Genomic DNA, 25,603 nt, shown 5'->3' with positions numbered 1-25,603 from the left:
TATTAACATTGTACACCCATTGTAAGCTTAATACATGTTATATTACATTATTAATAGAGTGGAAATCCAGTTTTGATATTTGGAGTTGTAGATATTTTTTATTTCTATTGCCTTCTTTTAAGACAACACATAAACAACCAGGTTAAAATCCAAAATAAGACATCAGCTATTTTAAAAATGTTGCTGTTTCTCCTGCGTTGCTGTAGTCAGAGTGTGATGCACCACCAGGCTGACTTTCTATTTGATATCTTCTACATAATTGATGGTATAATTAATTGTATTTTTTAAAGTGCTGTACAGTGTTTGAAAGCAGAGTTCTTCCTCGAGGGCTAAATGGTTGTATGGAGAACTCTTTTCATTTGAAGAACCGTTACAAGATGAAAGAACAGAGGAGGGACGGAGAGAATAAAAGGAGGATGACTGTATGAAAAGACTCTGAGTTCCTGTCAGACGTTGTGTTAATGTGTGTGTGTCTTGTTGTGTTAATGTGTGTGTGTGTCTGGTTGTGTTAATGTGTGTGTGTCTGGTTGTGTTTCAGGTGGGAGGGATGAGCAGGAAGGTCTGGCTGCCGTCAGGAGGATCTGTGAAGAGCACAAAGAGGCCAAAGGTAACGAGACAACACATACACAGACACACAACACACACAAACACACAACACACACAGATGCTTGTGCACGTGTCTGCTTGTTTTCCTACGCCAGCGTTAGAAGGTAAAGGGCAGAGCTGCAGCCAGGTTTCCCTTTAGGCTTTCTACAGTTTTCACCAGGAACACACACATAATAAGAGGTAAACACACACACACACACACACACACACACACACACACAGAGCCTCCATGCTGGTTGGAGAATGTCAGGACTGTTAGAGGAAGAAGAGGAGGATTCAAGGGGAAAGGCTGTAAGACATGGGTCTCTTTATATGAATGGCACTTTACCTTGGTTTGTGGAAGGTCCCTTTAATTACTTTTTTGTATAATTTTGTGTCTTTTTTTAATAATCGTGCGTCTTTTTTAAATAATTTTGTGTCTTTTTTGGTAACTGTGTGTCTTTAAAAAAAAAAATGAGTGTCTTTTTTTGGTCATTTTGTGTCTTTTTTGGTCATTTTGTTTCTTTTTTAAGTAATTTAGTTTTTTTTCTGTCATTTTGTGTCATTTTTAATAATTTTGTGTCTTTTTTTAATAATTGTGTGTCTTTTTTGGTAATTCTGTGTCATTTTGTTTCTTTTTTAAGTAATTTAGTTTTTTTCTCTGTCATTTTTGGTCATTTTGTGTCTTTTTTTAAGTAAATTTGTGTCTTTTTTGGTAATTCTGTCTTTTTGGGTAATTTTGTGTCTTTTTTAAAAATAATTTTGTGTCTTTTTGGTAATTCTGTCTTTTTTGGTCATTTTGTTTTCTTTTTTAAGTAATTTAGTTTTTTTCTGTCATTTTGTGTCATTTTTGGTCATCCTGTGTATTTTTTGGTCATTTTGTGTCTATTTTTTGGTCATTTTGTGTCTTTTTTTAGTATTTTTGTGTCTTTTTTTGGTCATTCTGATACTGCCTCCAGCGGGCTCCAGGTTATTTGTGTTAGAGACCCCTGTTATAAGACGAAGACGAGGGGAGATAAGTCAAAGGAAATGTGAACGAGGAGGGGGAGGGGCGGACATGGAGGCGGAGGAGAACATGACGGATGTGAAAATAAAAGGAGAAGAGAAAGACAAGGTGGAGGTAAAATGGTGGAGATGGAAGAAAACAAACGATAGTAGCAAAGAGATTTATTACTCCATTGACTAACGCTTACTGAGTCTCTGTGACTCATGTTGAGAAATTGATTCGACTGACCTTCACACCACCATAAATTCCACCAGAGTCTCAAGAAACTCATCAGTTATTCTCTTCTGAGCCACGAGACCTCCAGTCTTTATCACCAGGAGGTGTTTATCTCACCACAAGGTTTTTAATTTTACTATTACAAGAAAACAAAACTGTCTATTTAGGAGAGGAGTTATAAAATGCAAACCAAAACCAAATTATGGCAAAAATAAACAGTAAGAATTGGTCTTCATTCATGGAGAGTGAACAGGTTCTTGTAAAAAATAATAATACAATTAAGGGCTTTTCTACTGTAAATTTAAATAGAAATATCAGCAAAAACTGTAATTTAGAGTAGCCCCTTTTATTTTTAGGGTAATTGTGTCCTTGTGACAGTTTCTACAGTTTAAAAGTTTCCTTGATTTACGTTAATTAACAGCGTCTACTACAGTGATGTTCAACTTTTAATTTGTGATAATGTAATAAATTCCCGATAATGTAATAAAAATCTGCACTTGAGTCCATTGAAAATGCAATAAAAACCTGATAATGTAATAACTTCCCGATAATGTAATAAAGTGCATTTCCCAATAATGTAATACACTTTTTTTTACCAATAATGTAATAAAGTATAACATTAATGGAAGGTTTTTGATCAAATCAAAGATGGCGGAAAATCCAATATGGCCAAAAAACCCAATTGAGGATGCATTGAGCTGGGATTGGCCCAAGGGTTCCAGTGATACATCCTTTGTGAAAAACGGATGAACGGGTCAAAAGTTACTACACATTCAACTTTGACCTGTTGGTGGCGCTAGAGCTCTTGAGCTAGAGTTGCCTACACAGTATCACCACTTGAACCCAAGTAATGGGTGGTCTGCTGTTAAATTATTACAATATTGGGGAATTATTACATTATCAGGACTTGCGAAATGAAGGCTAACCTGATAAAGTAATAACCTCCCATTAATGTTACACTTTATTACATTATTGGTAAAAAAAAAAAAAAAAAGTGTATTACATTATTGGGAAATGCACTTTATTACATCATCGGGAAGTTATCACATTATCAGGTTCTACACGCCCTATTTCTGATGCAATCTGACAGTGTTTTACTTTAATTTCTCCAAAGATTTTTTTGCATTTTTTTACAGTGTAGTGTTAGGGTTGATTTATTTACACAGAACTGAAATTAAGTTTAAATACATTTCCATTGGTATGTGTTCCAACTTCAGAAAAAGCATGAGTTAAATGTCATTATTTGATCTGTGATGACAGAGCCTCTTGTTCTGGTGTTGTGCAGTGGTCATTAATGTGGTCTACTGTGTGATGGTGATCTGTGTTTTCACTGTGTTCACTTGATGTAACAACAGAGATCAGAGCAGCCTGGTTGGTTTGTGTCGAGACTATTTTGTTCTCTTGTAATTGGAAAATTAAAAACATTCAAGTTTTGCTTTGCTTAATTAGAACTTGAAAAATAGTGAAACCCTGACTTTTTTTTTACCTGCTGATTACAGCTAATTTAATTGCCTTGCAGGAATATGTGATGTGGTACAAAGCAACTATCATAATTTAAGAAGATGAATATAATATAACTAGGGCCGGGACTCGATTAAAAAAATTAATCTAATTAATAAGCTTTGTAATAAATTAATCGAAATTAATCGCATTTTAATCGCATATAAATAGTTGACCTGAGAACAGTGAGAAGTAATTTTTTTCACATGGATTTTTAGTATACCATTGAATAATGACTGAATACATAAGCTTAAGCAATAAAAATATTGTTTATTTTTGTTCAAGTCCAACAGACCAGTGCAATTTTTGCCATTAAGTGTAGTATATGTGAATCCCTTGTTGCATAGCAACACAACCATGCTCTTATCGATCAGTGTCTGTTGTTGTGTCTTTTTTTGGTTATTTTGTGTCCTTTTTTTAAGTTATTTTGTGTCTTTTTTAGTAATTTTGGGGGGGTTTTTTTGGTCATTTCGTGTATTTTTTTTGGTCATTTTGTGACTTTTTGGTCATTTTGTGTCTTTTTTTTTTTCATTTTGTGTCTTTTTTTGGTCATTTCCATCCGTTGGTTTTTAGTAAGTAAATGTCCCATCATCCACGGGGCCAACCAAAGCGTCTCATCAGCTTCTTCCTTCATGTTCACTGTGGTTTGTTGTTGTCTGAACTCATCAACGCTAGTTGGTGCTCCAGTATAATCGGTCCGCCTGAAACTCATCCAGTGAGAAACGTTCCGCGCTGCAAAAATAAGTGCGATTAAAATACGTCAGTTTTTTTAACGCGTACATTTTTGTGCAATTAATTAATCTTAATTAACGCGTTAAAGTCCCGGCACTAGTTAATAGTAAAGTCGGTCCTTCCTAAGTTCCCAGTAGTGTAACTGGCTATAGATTGTGTGTGATAGTGGATGAAGCTCTGCCTCCTGGGAACCAGCCCTGGTTAGTCTTGCAGCAGCAGAGCGTCTGCCTCTGTAAGTGGCTGTCAGGTACAGAGACAGCAGCCATGTAGCTGGTGTCATTGAAGTGGATTTCCCCGGACGAGGCCGTGGTGGAATTGATTACTTCTTTTGTAATTGGCAGGCACTGAGGCATAGGGGACAAGGGGAGTCTGTAGCCAGATGCTGCTGCACTGAATGAGAATGTGTTGATGTGTGTGTGTGTGTGTGTGTGTGTGTGTGTGTCTGAATGAGACAGTAATGGATTCTCATTAGTATGTGAGGCAGCAGCTTTAAACATCTCTGTCCAAACGCCCTTTGGCATCCTTCCTAGTGTTTGCACATTTGTCTGTTATGAGAAATGGGAGACAGCTCATAATAAACACGGAGGTGTTCCTCTAACGGAGACCTGTAGACGAGTCAACAGGTCCTCTCAGAGGAGAATACAGAGGAGTCACCAATGACAAAGGATTTAATTTCTCAGGAAGGCAGAAAGCATGGTGATGTGTTTTATGACAGATAAAAGATTTGTCTTCACTGGAGTTGCTTTAAAATTCTAATATTATTCAAACTGGATGTTATTCTCACAATTCTGACTCATGCTGATTTAGACCTTGCCAGCTTTATTGTAGAGATTTGGGACATGAAACCAGCTGCTCATTGATCCGTGCACACACATTTGTTTACTTCTGTGTTCCTTTAACCCATAAGAACCTATGGTGACACTTTAAATCTTCTATAATCTCCCATATTCAGCTTTATGCTTCACCTTAACTCATTAAATCCCTAAGCGACACATACTCAACACCCTGGTGTGATGGTCATGTGAATCTGACAAGAAGTGACTTCAGAAAATTATAATAATTCCAAAATTATAATCAAATTACCATAATAATATTTAGTTACTTTATCAGACTGATTTAGGTGAATTGGCTATATTTTTCTCTGTTTTACAGAGTGGTGCCCCTCAACGAGCTATGACTTAGAGTAAATCAAGTCATATAATTTCTTATAATTAATAATTATTTATGATAATTATTAATAATTCTTATAGCCATCTCACCACACTTTTGAACTGTGAGATCAACACAAGCGTTACTCAGGTTCATCCCTACATATTTGATATCCCTATGGGAGGGATAGCGTTTATGATAATGCTCTTTTATTAATATATTTGACGCCCTGTGCTAGGTCATCATTTATTCATAAAAGAGCCATCCTTAATTCCCAACATTTTGGTGCCCCGTGTGAGGCAATTGGTATCTGTAACCAGATACCCCAACATAAATGTTGCCCCGTTGCGAGGCCCAACAAAAATGTGGCTGTGACTGGAAAAAGAAATGTGAATAAGTAGCTAATTTCAAAAAGCTTATTTTTGTTACGAGGCTAAATTTAAACCCATTTAACAACTCTAATCCTTTAATAGTTTGTCCTGTATTGCATTTTATTTGTTCTGACCAGATTTCCTGAACAAATTAAAGTCACAATTTTGATATATGTGATGGAGATGCAAACAAAAAAGCAGATAGTTATTTGTTGTTATTTATTATTGATTTGTTATTATTTTGTTACTTAAAAACAAATCTGAAAAATAATTTGTTTGTTAAACAGCACTATTAATGTCACAATTTTGAGAAAAGTGGAGATGCAAAGAGTGGAAATAACACATTATATATAGATCCATTACACACAAAATGAAACATTTCATGTCTTAATTTATTTAATTTCTTCTAATTATAATGATTATGGCTTACATTTAATGAAGACCTAAAATTCAGTGTCTCAAAAAAATTTGAATATTACAAAAGTCTGTTTGATATGTAAATGTTGTCCTCTGAAAAGTATGTCCATCTTTATGACTCAATACTTGACTTGAACTACTGGAAATGGACTTTTCCATCATATTCTAATGTGTTGAGATGCACCTGTATGTTAAAATCTCCCCTGTTCCAACAGGTGGTGAGTATTTATTATTAGATATTCTCCTTGTTGTTGTGAGAGTCAGAACGTTGACAGGTGTTGGATCTCTAGTAGAGACTCTCCATCCTCAGCATGTTGTTGATCAGGCCGCTCCGTCTCCAGAGATTCGGGCTCAACGGTGGATTTGGGCGTTCTGTTCTCATGATCTCCTGATTTCATGTTCTCGGGGCCCAGCAGGAGTCTTTCCTCTTTAAGCTTCTGAGACTGATCTGATCATCTGCCACCGAGCCTGTAGCGGTCATACTCATCTTTTACATGAAGTATTTTGGTATTCGAGCCACGTTTTTCATCTGCTTTTTAGAGCCGGTGTAGTTTTTTATGCTGATAGGCCTCCAGACCAAGTCTTCCCCTGGGACCCTGAGCTCTGTGATGTAAGCAGGCTTAAGTGAAGGGGACTGGAGAGCCAGATTTGGCCCAGATGTGGTGGAAACAATCACAAATAGTTGGTTTCCTCCTGCTTGTTCTCTAGAGCTGCTATTCTCAACCTTGGGGTCCCGATTTCTGGGGGTTGCCAAATGATTTTTGGAAGTCAGCTCTGTCTCCACTGTGTTAAAGTAAAGACATTCGCCATGTCTTTGTTGTTCAATGAAAAAAAATGATAAAAAATAAATCTGTTGAAATGTCATGTTTTTTTATATAATTTTTATGGATGTCTACTTATGACAAAACAAAATGTTTATATTCATGTTTGGATATGATACAGTTCATTTAAAGTACCCCCAATTTCCAGTTAGAACATGGTCTCACAGGAATCTGTGAAATAGCCACGGATTTGCTTAACTCAAAATCCGTGGAATAGCCACGGAATCACTCAAATTTCTGTGAAACTGACACGGATTTCGCTACAATGCAAGTTAATGGCAGTCATATCCCGTGGCTATTCCATGGAAATGTTTACCTATTGGTTTGTTCCAAGTCACGTGACTTTCAAGGTCCCGGCGGTCAGAACAAAAAACATGGCTGACAGTTCTCTCATTTTTAGTGATAAAAATGGATTTTGATCACATTTTTAGTGAGAAATACATGTTTTATTTTCTAAATATTCACTCAGTGAATGTACATAATCACTTTGTATGTTGGAATAGCCACGGGATATGACTGTCATTAACTTGCATTGTAGCAAAATCCGTGTCAGTTTCACAGAAATTTGAGTGATTCCGTGGCTATTCCACAGATTTTGAGTTAAGCAAATCCGTGGCTATTTCACGGATTCCTGTGAGACCATGTTGTCCAGTTAGTACCCATAAATTCCTATTAATATCCATAAATTCCTAATAATTCCCATTAATTCCTATACATTTCCAAAATTCCCCAGCTCACCCTCAGTTTCTGGAAATGTACCGGTTATTTTCCGCCCCTTTGCAGCCTTACTTAAAGGAGACTTGACTTGGATAAAACATTTAATCCCATTCACTGTTCTCCTGTAGTGTGTTCTGGTGTTATCTGAGGTTCTGTCTAACCTGGAGTAGAACCCTGTGGAAATATGCTAATGTCTTAATACTGCGAGTGGACTTTAGTCAATGAGGCTCCAAGCATTTTACCTTCAACTCTAAACACACACACACACACACACACACACACACACACACTCACAGAGTATTTCTGTATATGAGCCACAGGCCACGCTGTCTGTCCACTAACTTTAGTCACGGTGCACTAGAAAATAACACTTGGTGCCTGAAACCATGAAGCAGATTAACAGTGTGAAACAAGGCAACCTGTCTGTGTGTTTCTCTGTTTAACACACATTACCATTCCTCTCGCTTAGGTCACCCAGCTGCTCCTCTCCTACAGAAACTACTGTTGTTATTTTACCTGAGCTCTTTCACTCCAGTTGGCATCATTTGTAGTCACCCTTGTTGTTATTTAGAATTCATAAAAGGAATTAAACCAGGTTAAAACTATACTGAAATTGACCTTGTTAGAGTGTTTCAATGGTGACAAATGTGCTTTTGTGCTGATATGACCATGACATGTAAAAACTGTGGTGTTGCAGAAGTTCTGTGTATAATTTCTAAGTGATCGAGTGTGTTTTTACTATATAGACAGACAGATAGATAGATAGATAGATAGATAGATAGATAGATAGATAGATAGATAGATAGATAGATAGATAGATTACTTGGCCTCGAACAGAATTTTTTTTTGGCAAAACCATAATACCTATCATTGATCCGACTTTACTTTGAGCGTCCTGAGTTCTTCTTGAACGTCTACATATGTTGTTTTTTTTTAGAAAAATGAAAAAATAGCTTTGTTAGACCGATCTAAAAAAACTGTTACATCTCCCTTCTTTTAGAAATCTCCCTGCGTTTTTAATATGGGAGCCAATGAGGCTGTTGGTGCGTGTTGGTGGATCATCTGTGCGTCCTATATAACTCTGACAGCTTTACCAGAGGATTGTGAGTGAGAAGACAAATTTTCCTACGTTTCTATGTATAAATTATTTCTGTAGAGTGAAATTTGCGGCCTGGAGCACAGTTTTCAAATTTATATTTTGACAGTTTTTTCTCTGATGATGTCACACACTGTGACACGAACATTCCGTGCAATACACACCCATTATAATCTCAGAATTTCTCCAAAAATGATCATGGTCATTGAACAGAGATTGATAAAAAACTATATGACCTATCGAAACGTAGATTAATACACCGATACACAAGACTTGTGTCTACTGTTTAAAGTTTAAATGGAGTCTCTAGGTGAAATTATGCCGGAGAAGTAGAAGTTTAAAAATCTCCAATTATTGTTCTTTTTCGCTCATTTTTTTTTCGGCCGTCCCATTCATTTCAATGCAAAATTTTGGCCAGTTTTTACTCACGTCGTGAAAAATTCGTATTCCGTAGAGAAAAGTAATAGCACACCGATCCCGATCAAACCGCACGTTTTGATATATAATTTGTCCTGCAACTCTTCAAGTTGTAGGACTAGTAGCGGGACGAAATTGCGTCCGGAAGAGGAAGAAGAAGAAATCCACAGTATAACAGTAGTGCTCGGTGCGATTGCCCCGTGGCCCTATTAAGTAGAATGTGCAAAAGGACAAGAATATTGTATCAATATCACATATGATATCAATACAATAAATACACATATCACCTATGACGTGAAGTTTATGTTCCAGTATTTAGAGTAAAGTGTTGTACAGGAGAACTGTACAGAAAGTGACAGTAGATTTAGTGCAGTTCAGTAAAAGTGGCTCTGACAGAGAATATGAGATCTGTTTGTGTCAGACAGCAGAAGAATGTGTGTAGGTTTAGACTTACAGCAGTCTGGACTTTATCATCCCTTTAACAGTACAAGCTGCAGCTGACTGGGGCAGCAGGCTGCTGCTCTCCAACACATCAGCTCAATGAAAAGTCTAACTGGCACCATGCCCAGACTTCATATTCTGAGATAAACTCTGTTGTTTTTAAGGAAGTTCAAAGTGAAACTATTTATACCTTCTTGTCCCCTCGTTGGAGGTTGTTTTAGGGGGACAGACCATTTATCCAATTTTTGTTTTTTCTTAATTCTCTGCCAACAAGGTCACGTTTTCATCTCCTCAGTGTGTCTTCAGTGTGTCCCCTACCATTATAACAGGAAGTGCAATGTGTTTTAGTGAGATTGTTACCGACCGCGTTGCTGATCACAAAACAACCAGAAAAGACACAAAATGAGAAGACAGAATAACCAAAAAAAGACCCACAGAAGACACAAAATGACAAAAAAGACACAAAATTACCAAAAAAGACCCTCAGTCATAATATTCAATGTTACTAGTCCAAGTCTTTACCTTTATACCTGAAAAAAAGTAATTAAAACTTGATAAAGTTCTACTTACAAATAAAACAACAAATATTGAAATGTCATGTTTTTTAGTTATATAATTTTGCATGCATGTCTGCAAAAAGACACAAAAAGACCAAAAAAGACACAAAATTACAAAAAAGACACAAAAAGACACAAAATGACAAAAAAAGACACAAAATGAGCAAAAAAGACACAAAATGACCAAAAGAAGACAACAACAGACACAAAATGACCCAAAAAGACACAAAATGACCAAAAAAAGACACAAAATGACTAAAAAAGACACAAAATGACCAAAAAAGACACAAAATGACAAAAAGACACAAAATAACTAAAAAAGACAAAACAACAGACACAAAATGACCAAAAAAGACACAAAATGACAAAAAAAGACACAAAAAAGACACAAAAAAAGACGCAAAATAACCAAAAAAAGACACAACAGACACAAAATGACCAAAAAAGACACAAATTGACCAAAAAAGACACAAAAAAGACGCAAAATAACTAGAAAAGACACAACAACAGACACAAATAGACATGAAAAGGTTTCAGAAATGGACAGAATAGCCCTCTAAGACTCCATAGAGTTAACCAGGGACCGCGTCGCTGATCGTTCATCAGAAGTTTGTCTACAAAACAAGACAACGCTCATTTTCTGCTTTTTCTGACAGTCTGAAATATTATAAATATTAGAGCCAATAGTCTTGTGAGCAGCCAGGAGCAGCATGAGGTGTTAGATGAAGAGCTGCAGGCGACAGGCTGCTCCTCCTCTCCTCACAGGGGAAACCAACTACTGTCACTGTTTACAGACTCACACTGTGTGCTGCATGACTTAACATAAGATCCCAGTTGGTCACAGAATGATAGAAAAATGCCAGTTTTTTCTTCACGTCAATTTTAAAGCATCGAGTTATGCACAATCTTTCGCCTTTTGGCAAGCAGAAGAGAAAATGTAACATATTTACCAGCGATGCATTTTAATATCAGATTTAAGTGTAATCCAGCTTAGTAATGTGTGCTGCAGTCACTATCAGGCAGAAGATGCATGTTAGAGCCAGGTGGGAAGAGGATTTATGGGAAGAGGAGCAGTCAGTCCTCCCTCCAAAATGATTTTACTGCATTGGATTTTTTTTAAAAGTCATTCCTTTTTGCAGAGGAACTCTAAATAGAGCAGACGGAGATCCTCCAGCAAGAGGGCCAGAAATTGAACTCTTGTACTTTGATTTGTGAATATGAGTTGTGGGCATTAGCCGACTTACATATTAATTAGCTCCTGCTCAGGATGTAGACAGCTCTCATATTAGAGAGTGAGGCAGAGCAGCAGAGCATGTAGGAGTCAGATTTTCATGGACATTTACTGTTGCATGCTGGGAAAAAAAGAGTGCATGTGTACCTCTTCACAAAATACAATCACACTTGCACCAAGCGACATGAAATAGGATTAACTACAGAAAAAAATGGAACAAGTTTCAGTTCGCTGTTTGAACCTGCTGCTGCTGTTGAAATATTCAGCTCAAAAACTGTTCAGTAACTTTCCATTGCAGTTTTAGGTTAAAACATTCGTGCACACACTGTAAAAAATAGCAGAGCTTGCTTCCTATCATAAAAAACGTATTCTCTAATAACACACAACACATTTTTTATTTTTATTTTTTATTTATTGTATCTATTTGATAACACAGTCACTGTGAAGTTATTTTTAAGGAGACAGTGTTTTATCTAGCCTATGTAGTATTGATTTAAAGTTGAAATATTTATAAATTATAATATGGTCTTTTTCAGTATGTGTTTGCAATGCATCATTGAAAATTCAGTACGTCAGTGGACTTCCTGCACGATCGTCAAGTTGTGTTTTGTCACCAATTGTTTTTGCTGATATTGGTCACAACCAGGCGGCAACCTCCTGGTCTGAGCAGGGAGGCAAACCAGGAAGTGCCTTAAGTTGCATCCTACCAAAAATTCCAGCAGGGGGCGCTAAGTTTGGCTGCAGAAACATTTCTGTCCATTAATTTCAATGCAAAATGAGGAAACTAAAAAATGTATCTATCTATCTATCTATCTATCTATCTATCTATCTATCTATCTATCTATCTATCTATCTATCTATCTATCTATCTATCTATCTATCACAAAATGACCAAAAAAAGGCACAAAACGACCAAGATAAGACACAAAACAACCTAAAAAATCCATCCATCCATTTTTTTTGTCCTTTCAAAATAAAAGCGTCTGCTATCAAAACAGGCTTTTGCATAGTACTGTATATATATCTTTTATTTTGCCCATGTATGCATGCAACGGTTAATGGATTAATCGATCGGTAATGTTATAGATATAGATAATGGAGTTGGCAGGTTTCTTCTCTAGTTACTACCTCTGTAGGATCACTTGGTCAGAGGGGGGGCAGGAATATACAGACAGAAAGTCACATATCTTTTTCTAGCTCTCCTCGTTTTGAAGTGGAGAGAAGTGGTTGTAAAATGTAAATGTATAGTGAATCTCTTGGCAGGCAGCCGGCTCCTAAATCTCTCAGTCAGAGGATCTTTTCACCTCCAAGCTGAACAAACTCCAGAAGCCCAGTACAAACAGCAGGCAGATTTGTACTTTTTCAGTGGCTCTTGTGGTACCAGAGTGGCTCTGATTGTGCACTGATGTGGCAGCCACCATTTCTAATCACATTGAGCGCCCAAAATTACAGTCGCAATTGCATAACACTCATGTGCCCAGAAAGAGGCACCGGTTGAGAGGCAGAGACGGAGCTGTTTGTGTGTCAGAGGAAACTGAAAAAGGAAAAGGAAGGTGTTGGTCCACAAGCTCTGAAGCACAGTTAGGAATCGCTACTCTTCCATGAAATCATCCTTTGACTTTTGCCCCCTTCAAGACTTCACAAGTCATAAATGTGACATGGTGCATTCAAGTGTCTTTGTGTGGAAGTAATACAGAAAAGCACATTTTGGTCAAAAGCTGTTTGTTTTTTTTACCGTGAAGTAGAATGGGCAAACCAACAAAACTGCCACCTGCACTCGTCCTTTTTCACAGCAGATGTTTAGCTTGTCAGGGAAAGAAAGAGCACAGGTGTTAGTAATAACTTTATTGATGATCGAGGCTTTTGTCCCAGTGAGCTGTGACAGTGTGACAGAGAGCCAGGAGGAACAACACCGGGACACTAAAACTGAAGCAGCTAAATGGAATTCAGCCGTCATTAATTTTATTATTTACATCTGCACTTCTGTCAAAATCTGATGTCAAATGTAACAACTTGATGGGATTAAATGCATTCTTTCAAATCTGAATTCAAATAAGAACAATAAAAACTAAAGCTGCAAGCAGTCGTTGGAGGAGTCGGCCACACCAGATCCAGCAATTGTTGAAGGGGCGAGATAATCAAGGACTCTCTGCTGAGTACTCAACAACAAATGGTTCATTAGTTAGGAAAAGGGGGCGTGGCTAATCAAAAAGGGCGGGACTTTATGAAATATTGTTATGTAGAACTGTTCAGTGATGGACCATCATCATGCATGACAAGTTTGAGGCAGATTGGAAAATGTATGGTCAAGTTATAAGGTCTCCTGTTTTATGCCAAAACGCCATATTTTGCCGCCATGCCACGCCCCCATAGTGTGACTGTCTGCAAAGCTTTTAATAACTTTTGATGTCAAAGGCCTTGTGATGGTACTGACCAAGTCTGAAGTTGATCCGATTAAATCTGTAGGAGGAGATCGTTAAAGTATGTGGCGTGGATATGGCGAAAAAATGTCTAAAACGCCATTTTCGATCCAAGATGGCCGACTTCCTCTTTGTTTTTGGGTATGGCTTCTTGAGACTTTTTTGTTCGTCTTCCCATGATAAATGGATGTACCAAATTTTGTGTCTCTACGACAAACCTGTTTTAGGGGCTCAATTCTAGGGGGCTAGTAGATCATTTAGCCACGCCCATTTCTGAAACCAATGAAATACGTACATTTTCGACGAGATTGAATTTTGTCCCAAGTTTGGTGAGTTTTTAAATCTGTAGGAGGAGTTTGTTAAAGTATGCAGTGTGGAAATGGGGAAAAATGTCTAAAATGCCATTTTCAATCCAAGATGGCCGACTTCCTGTTCGTTTTTGGGTATGGCTTCTTGAGACTTTTTGTTGCGTCTTCCCATGATACATGGATGTACCAAATTTCGTGTCCCTACGACAAACCTGTTTTAGGGGCTCAATTCTAAGGGGCGCTAGTAGGTCATTTAGCCACGCCCATTTCTGAAACCAATGAAATATGTACATTTTCGATGAGATTGAATTTTGTCTCAAGTTTGGTGAGTTTTGGAATATGATAAAACCCCCAAAGACGTGATTCATTTGCAGTTATAATAATAAACGGACCAGTTTCAACAGCGTCCTCGTAATGTTAGGGCTCGGGCCCTAATAACGACTGTGTCACTGGTTGTTGAGGACAAAAAGGACGCAGACATTGTTAAATCCCGCCAACATAAATTTAACAAGACATGTTTTCTCACTGCCCTTGAGCACTCCACAAGTGCCTCAGACATTAGAGTTAATGTCAAATAACAAATTATATTAAAAAGGGCAGTGAAGTCAAGTTATATAAACAGGTGCTATGTAGGATTAAAGGCTAGTTAATTCATTGTTAATTAATTTCAGGAGTATGAATTAATAAGAGCCTAAAGACAAAATTAAAAGGTTTTATTATTTGGTGCTTATGTATATATTTTTTAATCCTTTTTATGTCTTTTTGTGTCTTTTTTGGTCATTTTGTCGTTTTGTGTCTTCTTTAGTTATTTTGTGTCTTTTTTGTCATTTTGTGTCTGTTTAATGTGTCTTTTTCAGTTATTTTGTGTCTTTTTTTGGTCATTTGGTGTCTTTTTTAAGTAATATAGGGTTTTTTCTGTCATTTTGTGTCTTTTTTTTAAGTCATTTTGTGTCTTTTTTAAGTCATTTTGTGTCTTTTTTTGGTCATTTTGTTACTGCCTCCAGCGGCCTCCAGGTAATTTGAGTTTGAGACCCCTGCTTTATACTCTCAACCACCCTAAAGTAACAAAATCATGAACTGGTTCATCATAGAAAACACATACCTTTCCCAGTTCTATTGTTTGCCATTACATTAACTCAAAATCGATTTGAAACAAATTAAATAGTGGTTTAATTTGCAGTTGACAGTTAAATTTAACTAAATTTGCAGCTGACAACTATAAACGGAGACTGTGAATGGATCCGGTGGGTTTTTTAAACAGCGTGTTTGTGTCTCCGAAGGCAGTTTTTATCGTCAGTTTCAAGTAATTCCTGTGTAATAACAACACAGTTGGTGTGTTTGAGCCGAAGAAGCAGAAGTGGAGCTCTAGAGAAGACCCCGGGGTCGTAATTGAGGGCTGGCGACAGCAGGCTCGCGCCAGATCGATGGCGTTTCTCCCCCAGCGGGCTCTTTAGATATGACTGGCCTGTCTGAAAGGGCCCGGCCCCCAGGGAGCCCACTCAAGAGGACTGACAGGCACGACACACACACACACACATTCTTGTACTTCTATCTTTGTGAGGACCCTCATTGGAACAGTGAATTCCCTTGCAAGGTTATAATAGTTTTGGATTTTTCATCAGTTTTAGTTTTAATTTTGTTGTGAATTTTTGTTTTCAAATCCAGTTAGTTTTAATGAGTTTTTAGAGTGAGTTTGCTGGTTTTAGTTTAGTATTTTTTTTTTTTAAATGCTTTAGTTTTAGATTAGATTTAGATTAGATTTGACTTTATTAATCCCACAGTGGGGAAATTTCCTTGTTGCAGCCGACCACAAAAATTGCACACAAAATTATTTCCCTTTAAGATAAAGATAAAAAATAAACAATCTAATAGAAAAAGACATTTAACAATATACAATATACTATACACAAGTTAGTGCAAATTAAGTGAAGAATGTGCAGAGTGCAAATTATATATATATATTTATATATATTTATATAATTAAATATTTATATTTAGTTTAGTTTTTATTAGTTTTAGTTTTTTGTAATGGGTTATTTGTTGGGTGGGTCATTAAAAGAGGTCACAGTAAATTTTGCCTTTATTTGTAAGTTGACAAAGAGGAAAACGAAGGACATTTTCACTATAATTTTATTTAGTTTTGTAACCACACAATACAGTTTCAGTTAATTATCATTATCATGTAACCTTTAACCCTTAAAACAAAGTCTGAAATCTCATACAAGCCTTTAAAGAAGTGAGGACCGGCCGAAATGTCCTCACTTTGTTGGTTAAAAACGTGTTTTGGTCCTCACTATGTAGGAAGTACAGGTACACACACACACACACTGTAAGATACGGGTGGTTACGGTTATTAAGATTCACAAACTTGCTGTCTCTGCTTCTGTCCTTATGTCCTTTCTCTTCTCTCTTGCACACACACACACACACACACACACACACACACACACACACACACACACACCCAGTCAGTAGGAGGTGAGTGGCGTGGCGTGGAGATAAGGCTGCTATCAGACCTTGGTACTCTCATCTGTCCCGGTGGTTTTCTCTCTATCAGCTCCATCAACTCTTCCTGTCTTCCTCCAGTTATATTTGACCCTCTGCAGGTGACTGGAGCTACAGAGAGGACAGAACAATATATAATGTTCCTGATGTCCTTCTGTATTATGGCAATGCGCTTGTGTTTTTCTATAATATGACATTATTATTAAAAAAGCAGGGTCCAAACAGGTGAATGATGCTGAGCCTGAAGACAGACTGTCAGTAGATTACCTCTTGGTTCCACCTTTTATATTATTACTGTTTATCTCAGACTGACTGCTCTCTGATACTGTTTTATTCATGTTCTACAATATTAGCCCTGTCACCTTCCTAGTATAGTGTATTATAGTATAGAGAGGAAACAGTGACAGCCTGGAGCATTACGTCTCTCTGCTGCCCGCTGAATGAAAAACAGTGAATGAAACACTTCTCCCTTCTGCATTTCAAACAACAGCAAACCTGAAATATGACACAAAGTTACATCATTAACTCTATGGAGTCTTATAGGGCTGTTTTGTCCATTTTTTAAATCCTTTTTATGTCTTTTTGTGTCTTTGTAAGTCATTTTGTGTGTTTTTTTGGTAATTTTGTGTCTGTTGTTGTTTCTTTTTTAGTTATTTTGTGTCTTTTTTTGTCATTTTGTGTCTTTTTTGGTCATTTTGTGTCTGTTGTTGTTTCTTTTTCAGTTATTTTGTGTTTTTTTTGTCATTTTGTGCCTTTTTGGTCACTGGTGTCTTTTTTGTGTATTTTTTGGTAATTTTTTTTGTCATTTTGTGTCTTTTTTGGTCACTGGTGTCTTCTATGTGTATTTTTTGGTAATTTTTTTTGTCATTTTGTGTCTTTTTTAGTCATTTTTTGTCTGTTGTGTCTTTTTCAGTTATTTTGTGTCTTTTTTTGTCATTTTGTGTCTTCTGTGGGGTTGTTTTTGTGGTTGTTCTGTCTTCTCATTTTGTGTCTTTTTTGGTCTTTTTCTGTCTTTTTCTGTCTTTTTTTGGTCTGCTTTGTTTTTATTGTCTGCATGTGATGAAGAAGTCATGCTTTGGCGCTTTTGGAGACTCCAGAGGGTTAATAAATATGTTTCATTCTCTCAATGTGTTCATATAAAAGCAAACTGACCTGCAGTATTTTTACATTCATGGAATTTGTTTTAGCCGAGAGTCGCTGGTAAATGAAATGTAACACACAGAGGAAGATGTAGGGTGGTAATTTAAAGCCTTACTTGATGAAATGAGATTTCAGTTTACTTTTTAAGATTAAGAGTGACTCTGCAGTCCCGTGGATTGGGAAGGTCATGGCAGCAGCAGAGAGCCTGTTGGGAGAAGAGAGATGAACATCTTTACTTTTATTTATTGCATTTGCGACGGTGATAATGGAGAAAAGAAAGTGCAGGAAAGGACAGGACTAAAAAAAGAAGATTAAATACAAAGCTTCAGAGCTGCTTAGGAAATATCTTTCTTAGACACGTTAGAACATTTTGCCTGAACAGAAAGTCTGTTTTATCTTCTTCTGATCTCAAAGACTCAGTACGCGGGCCAATAGAAGCATTTTTTAACAGACCGGTATCTTCTATTGAGCTTTATTTAGCCCGAACTTTTGTTTTAAATTGGCTGTCACACAGTTGTTTTAACCAGGTGGCAAACCAGGAAGTGCCTTAAGTTGCATTCTACCTAAAATTCCAGCAGGGGGCGCTAAGTTTGGCTGCAGAAGCATTTTGGTCCATTCATTTCAATGCAAAATGAGAAAACTTCTCACATGATTTATTAGCTCAGAAATGTTTTTCAGGACAACACTATGGTCTCAATCACTAGTAAAAAATCTTCTTCAAGACAATCTGATGTTAATAGTGTAAATAATGGCCCCATTTAGAAGAAAATAGAAGATAAAGAATCGTATGATTTGGGGCGGGGCTACCTTTGATTGACAGGTCACTAACAAGGCGAGCCGTCATCAGGAGAGAAGCAGAACAATGCGTATCCACGGCAACGTGTCAATAAAGTTATATATAACGTTATATAGATATAAAAAAGGACGTTTAGCAGTTTGTAATTTTTGGTAATTTTATGTCTTTTTTAACATGTTTTTTGGTAACTTTGTGCCTTTTTTTATAATTTAGTGTCTATTTTTTTTATTTCACATCTTTTCTTGGTCATTTTGTCTTTTTCTTGGTCATATAATGTCCTTTTTGGCAATTTCACATTTTTTGTTGGTCTCTTATGTCTTTTTTTGCTAATTCTGTGTCTTTTTATGTCATATTTTGGTTTCTTTTTGTGTAATTTTGTGTCTTTTTGTATCCACGGCAACGTGTCAATAAAGTTATATATAACGTTATATAGATATAAAAAAGGACGTTTAGCGGTTTGGTCTCATAACTTTGACCCTTTCACTGTATTTTCACTTAATGACAGTTTATTTGAACGTTTTGTTCATTAAATGTCTTGTTCAGCGTTTGGTTGGACTAACAGACACTCCAAGGAGTCGCTGCTCAGTCCCAACCATGTGAAACACCACAAACCACAAATGATAGCATTGCAAATGCAGTATGAGACTGTTTATTTGTGTAATTCACCTAATTTATGTGCACTCATTTCATTCCCGCTCCATGTGAGAGAGCTCTCCTCTCTGCAACAAGTGCAACAAAAAGTCTCTCGAGTAAAAAGCAAATAAAAGTCTGCAAATGATTTTATTCAATCCGTGCAAAAAATGGCAAAAATAAACCGAAAAGAGTTCATTCAGGCAACAGCTGCACCGACACAACACAACACACACTGGAGAATACTGTTAAAATGAGAGAGAAATTCCCTTGAGACAGCAACAACAATGCCAACAACATTACAGGCAGGGTTTTTTATTTTATATTCACAAGCGGTGAATTTAAATTGATTCTAAAGGATAAAGAAATCATTTCCCTTGGTCGGTGTGATGCTGCTTATAAGTCTCTGAGGATCCTTCACTGTTGTTGTGATGCTGAATTTGTATTTAATTGTTTATGATAACTGTGTTTAAAATGTTGTAACTTGTCACTTTTTATGTTGCTTTCTTGGCCAGGTCTCTCTTGGAAAAGAGATTTTTTTAAACTCAATGAGACTTTTACCTGTTAAATAAAGGATTTATATACACTGTAAAAAAAGATAAATAATAGATAACTCAATAAAATTGGGGCAACAGATTGCACGCAATATTATTAACTAAATCTAACTATGTTACAAGTTGAGTTAATAACAATTTAACAGGAAGTGTCTGTCAATTAAAAGATTATATTTAATGTGATCAAAATAAGTAGATTCTATCTCAAACATTTTTATATTAAAGTTACTTAAACAACTGCCTCAAAACCAAGGACGCATTTATATTTAATACATTTTATCAAATATATTAAGTCAAATGAAATGACTACAGAATAATTCATTACAGTGAATATTTAATATTTTTAAATTTATGAGAAAAAAAATCTCAAGTTAATGGTATAAAAAGTTACAAATTTGTGGGGAAAAAAATCTAAAATTTGTGACCAAAAAATCTCAAATAAATGGTAAAAAAGTTGACAAGATTATAGTGGCAAATCCACAAGAAAAAAAAAAGCGCAGATTTATAAGATTTAAAGTGGTGAATAAAGTGAAATAAGTAGATTCTATCTCAAACATTTTTATATTAAAGTTACTTAAACAACTGCCTCAAAACCAAGGACGCATTTATATTTCATACATTTTATCAAATACATTAAGTCAAATGAAATGACTACAGAATAATTTATTACAGTGTAGGCCTACTTATTTTGTAATATGAAAATTGAATAAATACATAAAGGAACAGCTTGAATACAGGAATGTTTCCCTAATGCAATGCAGGCTTATTCAGTTCTCAAGCTTATGATATTGGATTAATTTGAATAACTTTAACATACTGAATTTTGCACTGTGCAGGTGCATTATTGAGGAAAAAAAAGTATTGGATGTGACTCAGAAATAGCAGATACTCAATTGTAAGTGATTCTGATTGGGATCAGGGGCAAAAAAACAACTCGATATTATCTGACAACTCAATATGACACAGAGGTTGGAGCAGTAAATGACTGACACGAGGGACAGACACCTTTAAATTGACAGTAATCACATATAATTTATCTGCTAGTTAATGGGGAGTCAGATTTAATTGCTCTTGGTCTTCTACCTCTGCAGGCATTACAATCATAATAAGTGTGTGTGTGTCGAGCTGTTTAAGTGTCCTCAGTGTTCTGCATCCCCAAAGTCATTCCTCTGCATACAGTACACACACACACACACACACACACACACACACACACACACTTACACTTAAATACACAGAGTCACTTTCCCGCTCTGATGATAGCAGCTTTGCTGTCTCACCTGTGTCTTATCAGACTTTAGAGCTGATATATTGGTGTGTTATGGTGTGGTGTTAGGTTTGAAATAATGTGCTCGAGCAAAAGAAGTGTATGGCTGTAAACTCCATGAGGCCAGTTTCAGTTTGATGATGATATACCAAGTAAAACTGGAGACAAGCTCAAATAGATTTAGTATAAAATGATAGAACTGGATGGAACCCTCTTATATGTTAGATTTGACACCTTTGTTCACATTTGCAACATTTAAAATTCTTTATTGAGCATGATAGTGTTTTGGAAGTTAAAAAAAAGATTCAAAATCACATTTTATGTTGGACTAAAGGACTAAAAAAGACACAAAATGACTAAAAAAAGACACAAAATGACTAAAAAAGACAAAAAATGACTAAAAAAAAGACACAAAATGACTAAAAAAGACACAAAATAACTAAAAAAGACACAAAATGACTAAAAAACCCACAAAATGACAAAAAAAGAAACAAAATGACTAAAAAAGACACAAAATGACCAAAAAAGACACAAAATGACTAAAAAAGGCACAAAAAGACATAAAATGACTAAAAGAAATACACAAAATGCAACATTTGCAACATTTACAATTATTTATTGAGCATGATAGTGTTTTGAAAGTTAAAAAAAGATTCAAAATCACATTTTATGTTGGACTAAAGGACAAAAAAAGACACACAATGACTAAAAAAAGACATAAAATGACTAAAAAAATACACAAAATGACCAAAAAAATACACAAAGTTACTAAAAAAGGCACAAAAAGACACAAAATGACAAGAAAAGACACAAAATGCAACATTTGCAACATTTACAATTCTTTATTGAGCGTGACAGTGTTTTGAAAGTTTAAAAAAAAGATTCAGAATCCATTTCTTTGTTTTAACAGCACAAACACAGAGTCACTTCCCCGCTCTGCTGCTGTCTCACCTGAGTCTTATCAGACATTAGAGCTGATATATTGGTGTGTTAAGCTTTGATGGAGCTCAGAAGGAAGTATGAGCTTTGAAATAATGTGCTGGAGCAAAAGAAGCGTGGCGCTGCCAGTATTGTAGTTTAAGAACCCAGCGAGCTGCTCTGAGAGATGATTAATACACTCTTTGATGTCTTACAGCAGAAATAATCCCTTTACAATGGCTCTCATCTGTGTGTGTGTGTGTGTGTGTGTGTGTGTGTGTGTGTGTCCATTCCAGTGGAGTTCACCAAACTGGACCTGGCGTCTCTGCAGTCCGTCCGTCAGTTTGTCCAGAGCTTCAAGCAGCGGGAGCTGCCGCTACACATCCTGGTCAATAATGGTGAGTAATGGAGACGTGTATATATATTTATATATATATATATTTATAAATATATATAATATGTGGAGCAGTTCATCTGGTTCTCAGAGAGGAAAGTAGAAATCCTCTCCACAGCGCTGTAATTTAAATGCTGTCACCTGACTGGATCCAAAAGGATTTGAAGCATTAAACTCGTCTCTCTGGCGTGCAGTTTGGTATATTTCAGCATTTTTTGCAAGTACTGGATGTTCTAAAAGTCTCAACAATTAGGACAAGTTTTTATGTCTGATGCAGTTAGAGTTGGATCGATTTTCAGGTACGGTTATTACTGGTGTAGGGCTACTGGTAATAAGCAATATTACAACAGTTATTAATTAATTCATTATCCTCATTTAGTCAGGTGCAAATATAGTTTAACCCTTAATAGGGCCCTCATTGAAATATTTGCAAATTCCAAATTTCAACCAAAGAATATTGGAGCATATTACATACTGCTAGAATGTGTAAAAAAAAACATACGGACCAGGGGGAGGGGGGTAATATTTAAAAAAAAAAAAAAAAAAGTTTATGAGATTAAAGTGGCAAATCTACGGGAATTTTTTTTTGTAGATTTATGAGATTTAAAGTGGTGAATCTGCGAGAAAAAAATTGTTTTATTCCCACTTTTTTCTTGTAAATCTGCAACTTTTTTCTTGTAGATTTGCCACTTTAAATCTCTTAAATGTGCAACTTTTTTTCATCTAGATTTGCCACTTTAATCTAGTAAATTTGCAACTTTTTTCTCAAAATATTACCCCCCCACCCCAGGTTTGTATTAGTATATTTATTCATACTTAATATGCCGTCATAGTCAAGTCAACCGTGCAAGTAATTGAAGAATAACTCTGTTTTTACGACTGTTTCTTGCAGATTTTTTTTCTAAATTTTTCATTTTTACATTGGAGGTCCAGGTCAATAAAGTTAATATTATTATATTATTATTAGATTAGCTGGAAGAAACCAAGAAATCAAACAGAGAGACATGGGGACCTCACTTTACATCCACTGAAGTTACCAAATATAGTTCTTTGCCCGATAAAGGGTAAAAAAATCCTAACAAAAGGTTTCTCAGTGGTTTACAGTAGTATCAGATGTACTTAAAAACATACTGAAAGTTTTGACTCCAAGAAATGCCCCATTTTCAAAACCTCCAGGTCTTTAAAATGACCATTACTCCTTTCAGTCAGGAGGCGGAGCTGAATAAAGGGGACACGTTGAACGAAAGCTCCACATTTTTTCCACATGCTCTCCATCACCATAAGTTTACATTTTCGATGGGAAGAATGAAGATTGTGGATCGGAGATGGCAGCCATATAAAATCTATGAGAACCAATACATCTTCCAAGACACTCAGAAGGTCAATCTTGGTGTCAAAATCTACATTTTCTGTGTCAAGGAATCATTTAAAGCTCTTGATAATATTACTAGATGATTATTTGATCCAATAGATATGTTCATTTTGGCCATGTATTTACGTCATGCATGTTAAATTGGGGGTCGCCACTCAAAAAGGTTGAGAACTACTGGACTAGAGTACCATGAGTGAACACAGAGAAAAACATTATCAGGACTATTTCGTCCTCAAGTCAAATAAAAAGGGAAAATGTCATGTTGTAAAGTAATAAAAAAGCCACCTCTTTCAGCCATCCTTTTCATATTTATATGCTTTATATGTCTGCAGCCTGTCTATAACAAACACATAATGGACTCATATTGAAAGCTGCAGACACATTAGTCCTGTTGTACAGGATATTAAAAATACCAACCAATTCATTCACTTTAATCAGTACAGGCACCTTTTACATTATGTGTGAAATTCTACCTTGTGTGTTGATGCATCAGGCCTGTACCTAATAATTTGGATATGAGTTCAGTTAACCCTGTGGAGTCTCCAAAAGCTCCAAATAATCCAGACTTGTTGCCTCCATCAGACTAGAAAACAAAGCAGCGTGGAGCCCTACTGTAAATTTACCTCTAAAGTTCTGGCTGTAAACTCCATGAGGCCAGTTTCAGTTTGATGATGATATACCAAGTAAAACTGGAGACAAGCTCAAATAGATTTAGTATAAAATGATAGAACTGGATGGAACCCTCTGATATGGTAGATTTGACACCTTTGGTCACATTTGACACATTTACAATTCCTTATTGAGCATGATAGTGTTTTGAAAGTAAAAAAAGATTCAAAATCACATTTTATGTTGGACTAAAGGACTAAAAAAAGACAAAAAATGACAAAATGAAAGACACAAAATGTCTAAGAAAGACACAAAATGACAAAAAAAGACACAAAATGACCAAAAACAGACACAAAATGACAAAAAAAAGACACAAAATGACGTACAAAGACACAAAATAACTAAAAAATACACAAAATTACTTACAAAGCCACAAAATGACTAAAAAAAGATTCAAAATCACATTTTATGTTGGACTAAAGGACTAAAAAAAGACACAAAATGTCTAAAAAAGACACAAAATGACTAAAAACAGACACAAAATGACTAAAAACAGACACAAAATGACTAAAACAGACACAAAATGACAAAAAAAATGCACAAAATGACTAAAAACAGACACAAAATGACTAAAAACAGACACAAAATGACAAAAAAATGCACAAAATGACTAAAAACAGACACAAAATGACTAAAAACAGACACAAAATGACAAAAAATACACAAAGACTAAAAACAGACACAAAATGACTAAAAACAGACACAAAATGACAAAAAAATACACAAAATGACTAAAAACAGACACAAAATGACACAAAATGACTTAAAAAAGACACAAAATGACTAAAATAGACAAAGAGTTAAAGGTATAGCAGCCTATTTTTATAATACATTCACATGTATTTCTGGTTGTTTACCTGCTGGTGTTGGTGTCTTTGTGTCCAGCTGGTGTCATGCTGGTCCCTGAAGGCAGCACGGTGGATGGGTTTGAGCAGCACTTTGGTGTGAACTACCTCGGCCACTTCCTGTTGACCTGGCTGCTCCTGGACACACTGAAGGATTCTGGGAAATGTGGTCACTTCTCCCGTGTGGTCAACGTCTCGTCCTCGGCCCACCGCGTCGGAGAGATCAGACTGGATGACTTAAACAGCCGGTAAGATCACACACATTAACAACCACAGCCATGACACATACAACATATGGTATATATATATATATATATATATAGTGTCTTATATTATTATATATATATATATATATTATATATATATATATATAATATATATGGCCCTAAAAGATTATCACCATATTTCAGGGTATTTTAACGATATTTTGGCGATATTACAAATACTGAAAAATATATAGAAAATATGATTTTTTTAGTGTGTATAAATAAATAAAAAAACAAATAAAAGGGTCAATGACATGATCTAA

General features: G+C 35.9%; 1 protein-coding gene across 2 annotated transcripts in view; it reads left to right on the top strand.

Annotated features, from left to right (window-relative positions):
• Positions 1-25,603, top strand: part of LOC131979019 (dehydrogenase/reductase SDR family member on chromosome X-like) — a 62,397-nt gene that overhangs the window by 18,555 nt on the left and 18,239 nt on the right. For both annotated transcript variants that reach the window (XM_059342899.1, XM_059342900.1), the window contains 3 exons: positions 539-607; positions 22,091-22,192; positions 25,115-25,322. In XM_059342899.1, coding sequence (XP_059198882.1) covers positions 539-607; positions 22,091-22,192; positions 25,115-25,322 — 379 coding nt within the window. The remainder of the gene's footprint in view (positions 1-538; positions 608-22,090; positions 22,193-25,114; positions 25,323-25,603) is intronic.

The sequence above is a fragment of the Centropristis striata genome, chromosome 10, assembly GCF_030273125.1.
Source record: "Centropristis striata isolate RG_2023a ecotype Rhode Island chromosome 10, C.striata_1.0, whole genome shotgun sequence".
NCBI lineage: Eukaryota > Metazoa > Chordata > Actinopteri > Perciformes > Serranidae > Centropristis > Centropristis striata.
Note: the sequence above shows the minus strand (reverse complement) of the source record. Positions and strands in the feature narration are given on the sequence as shown.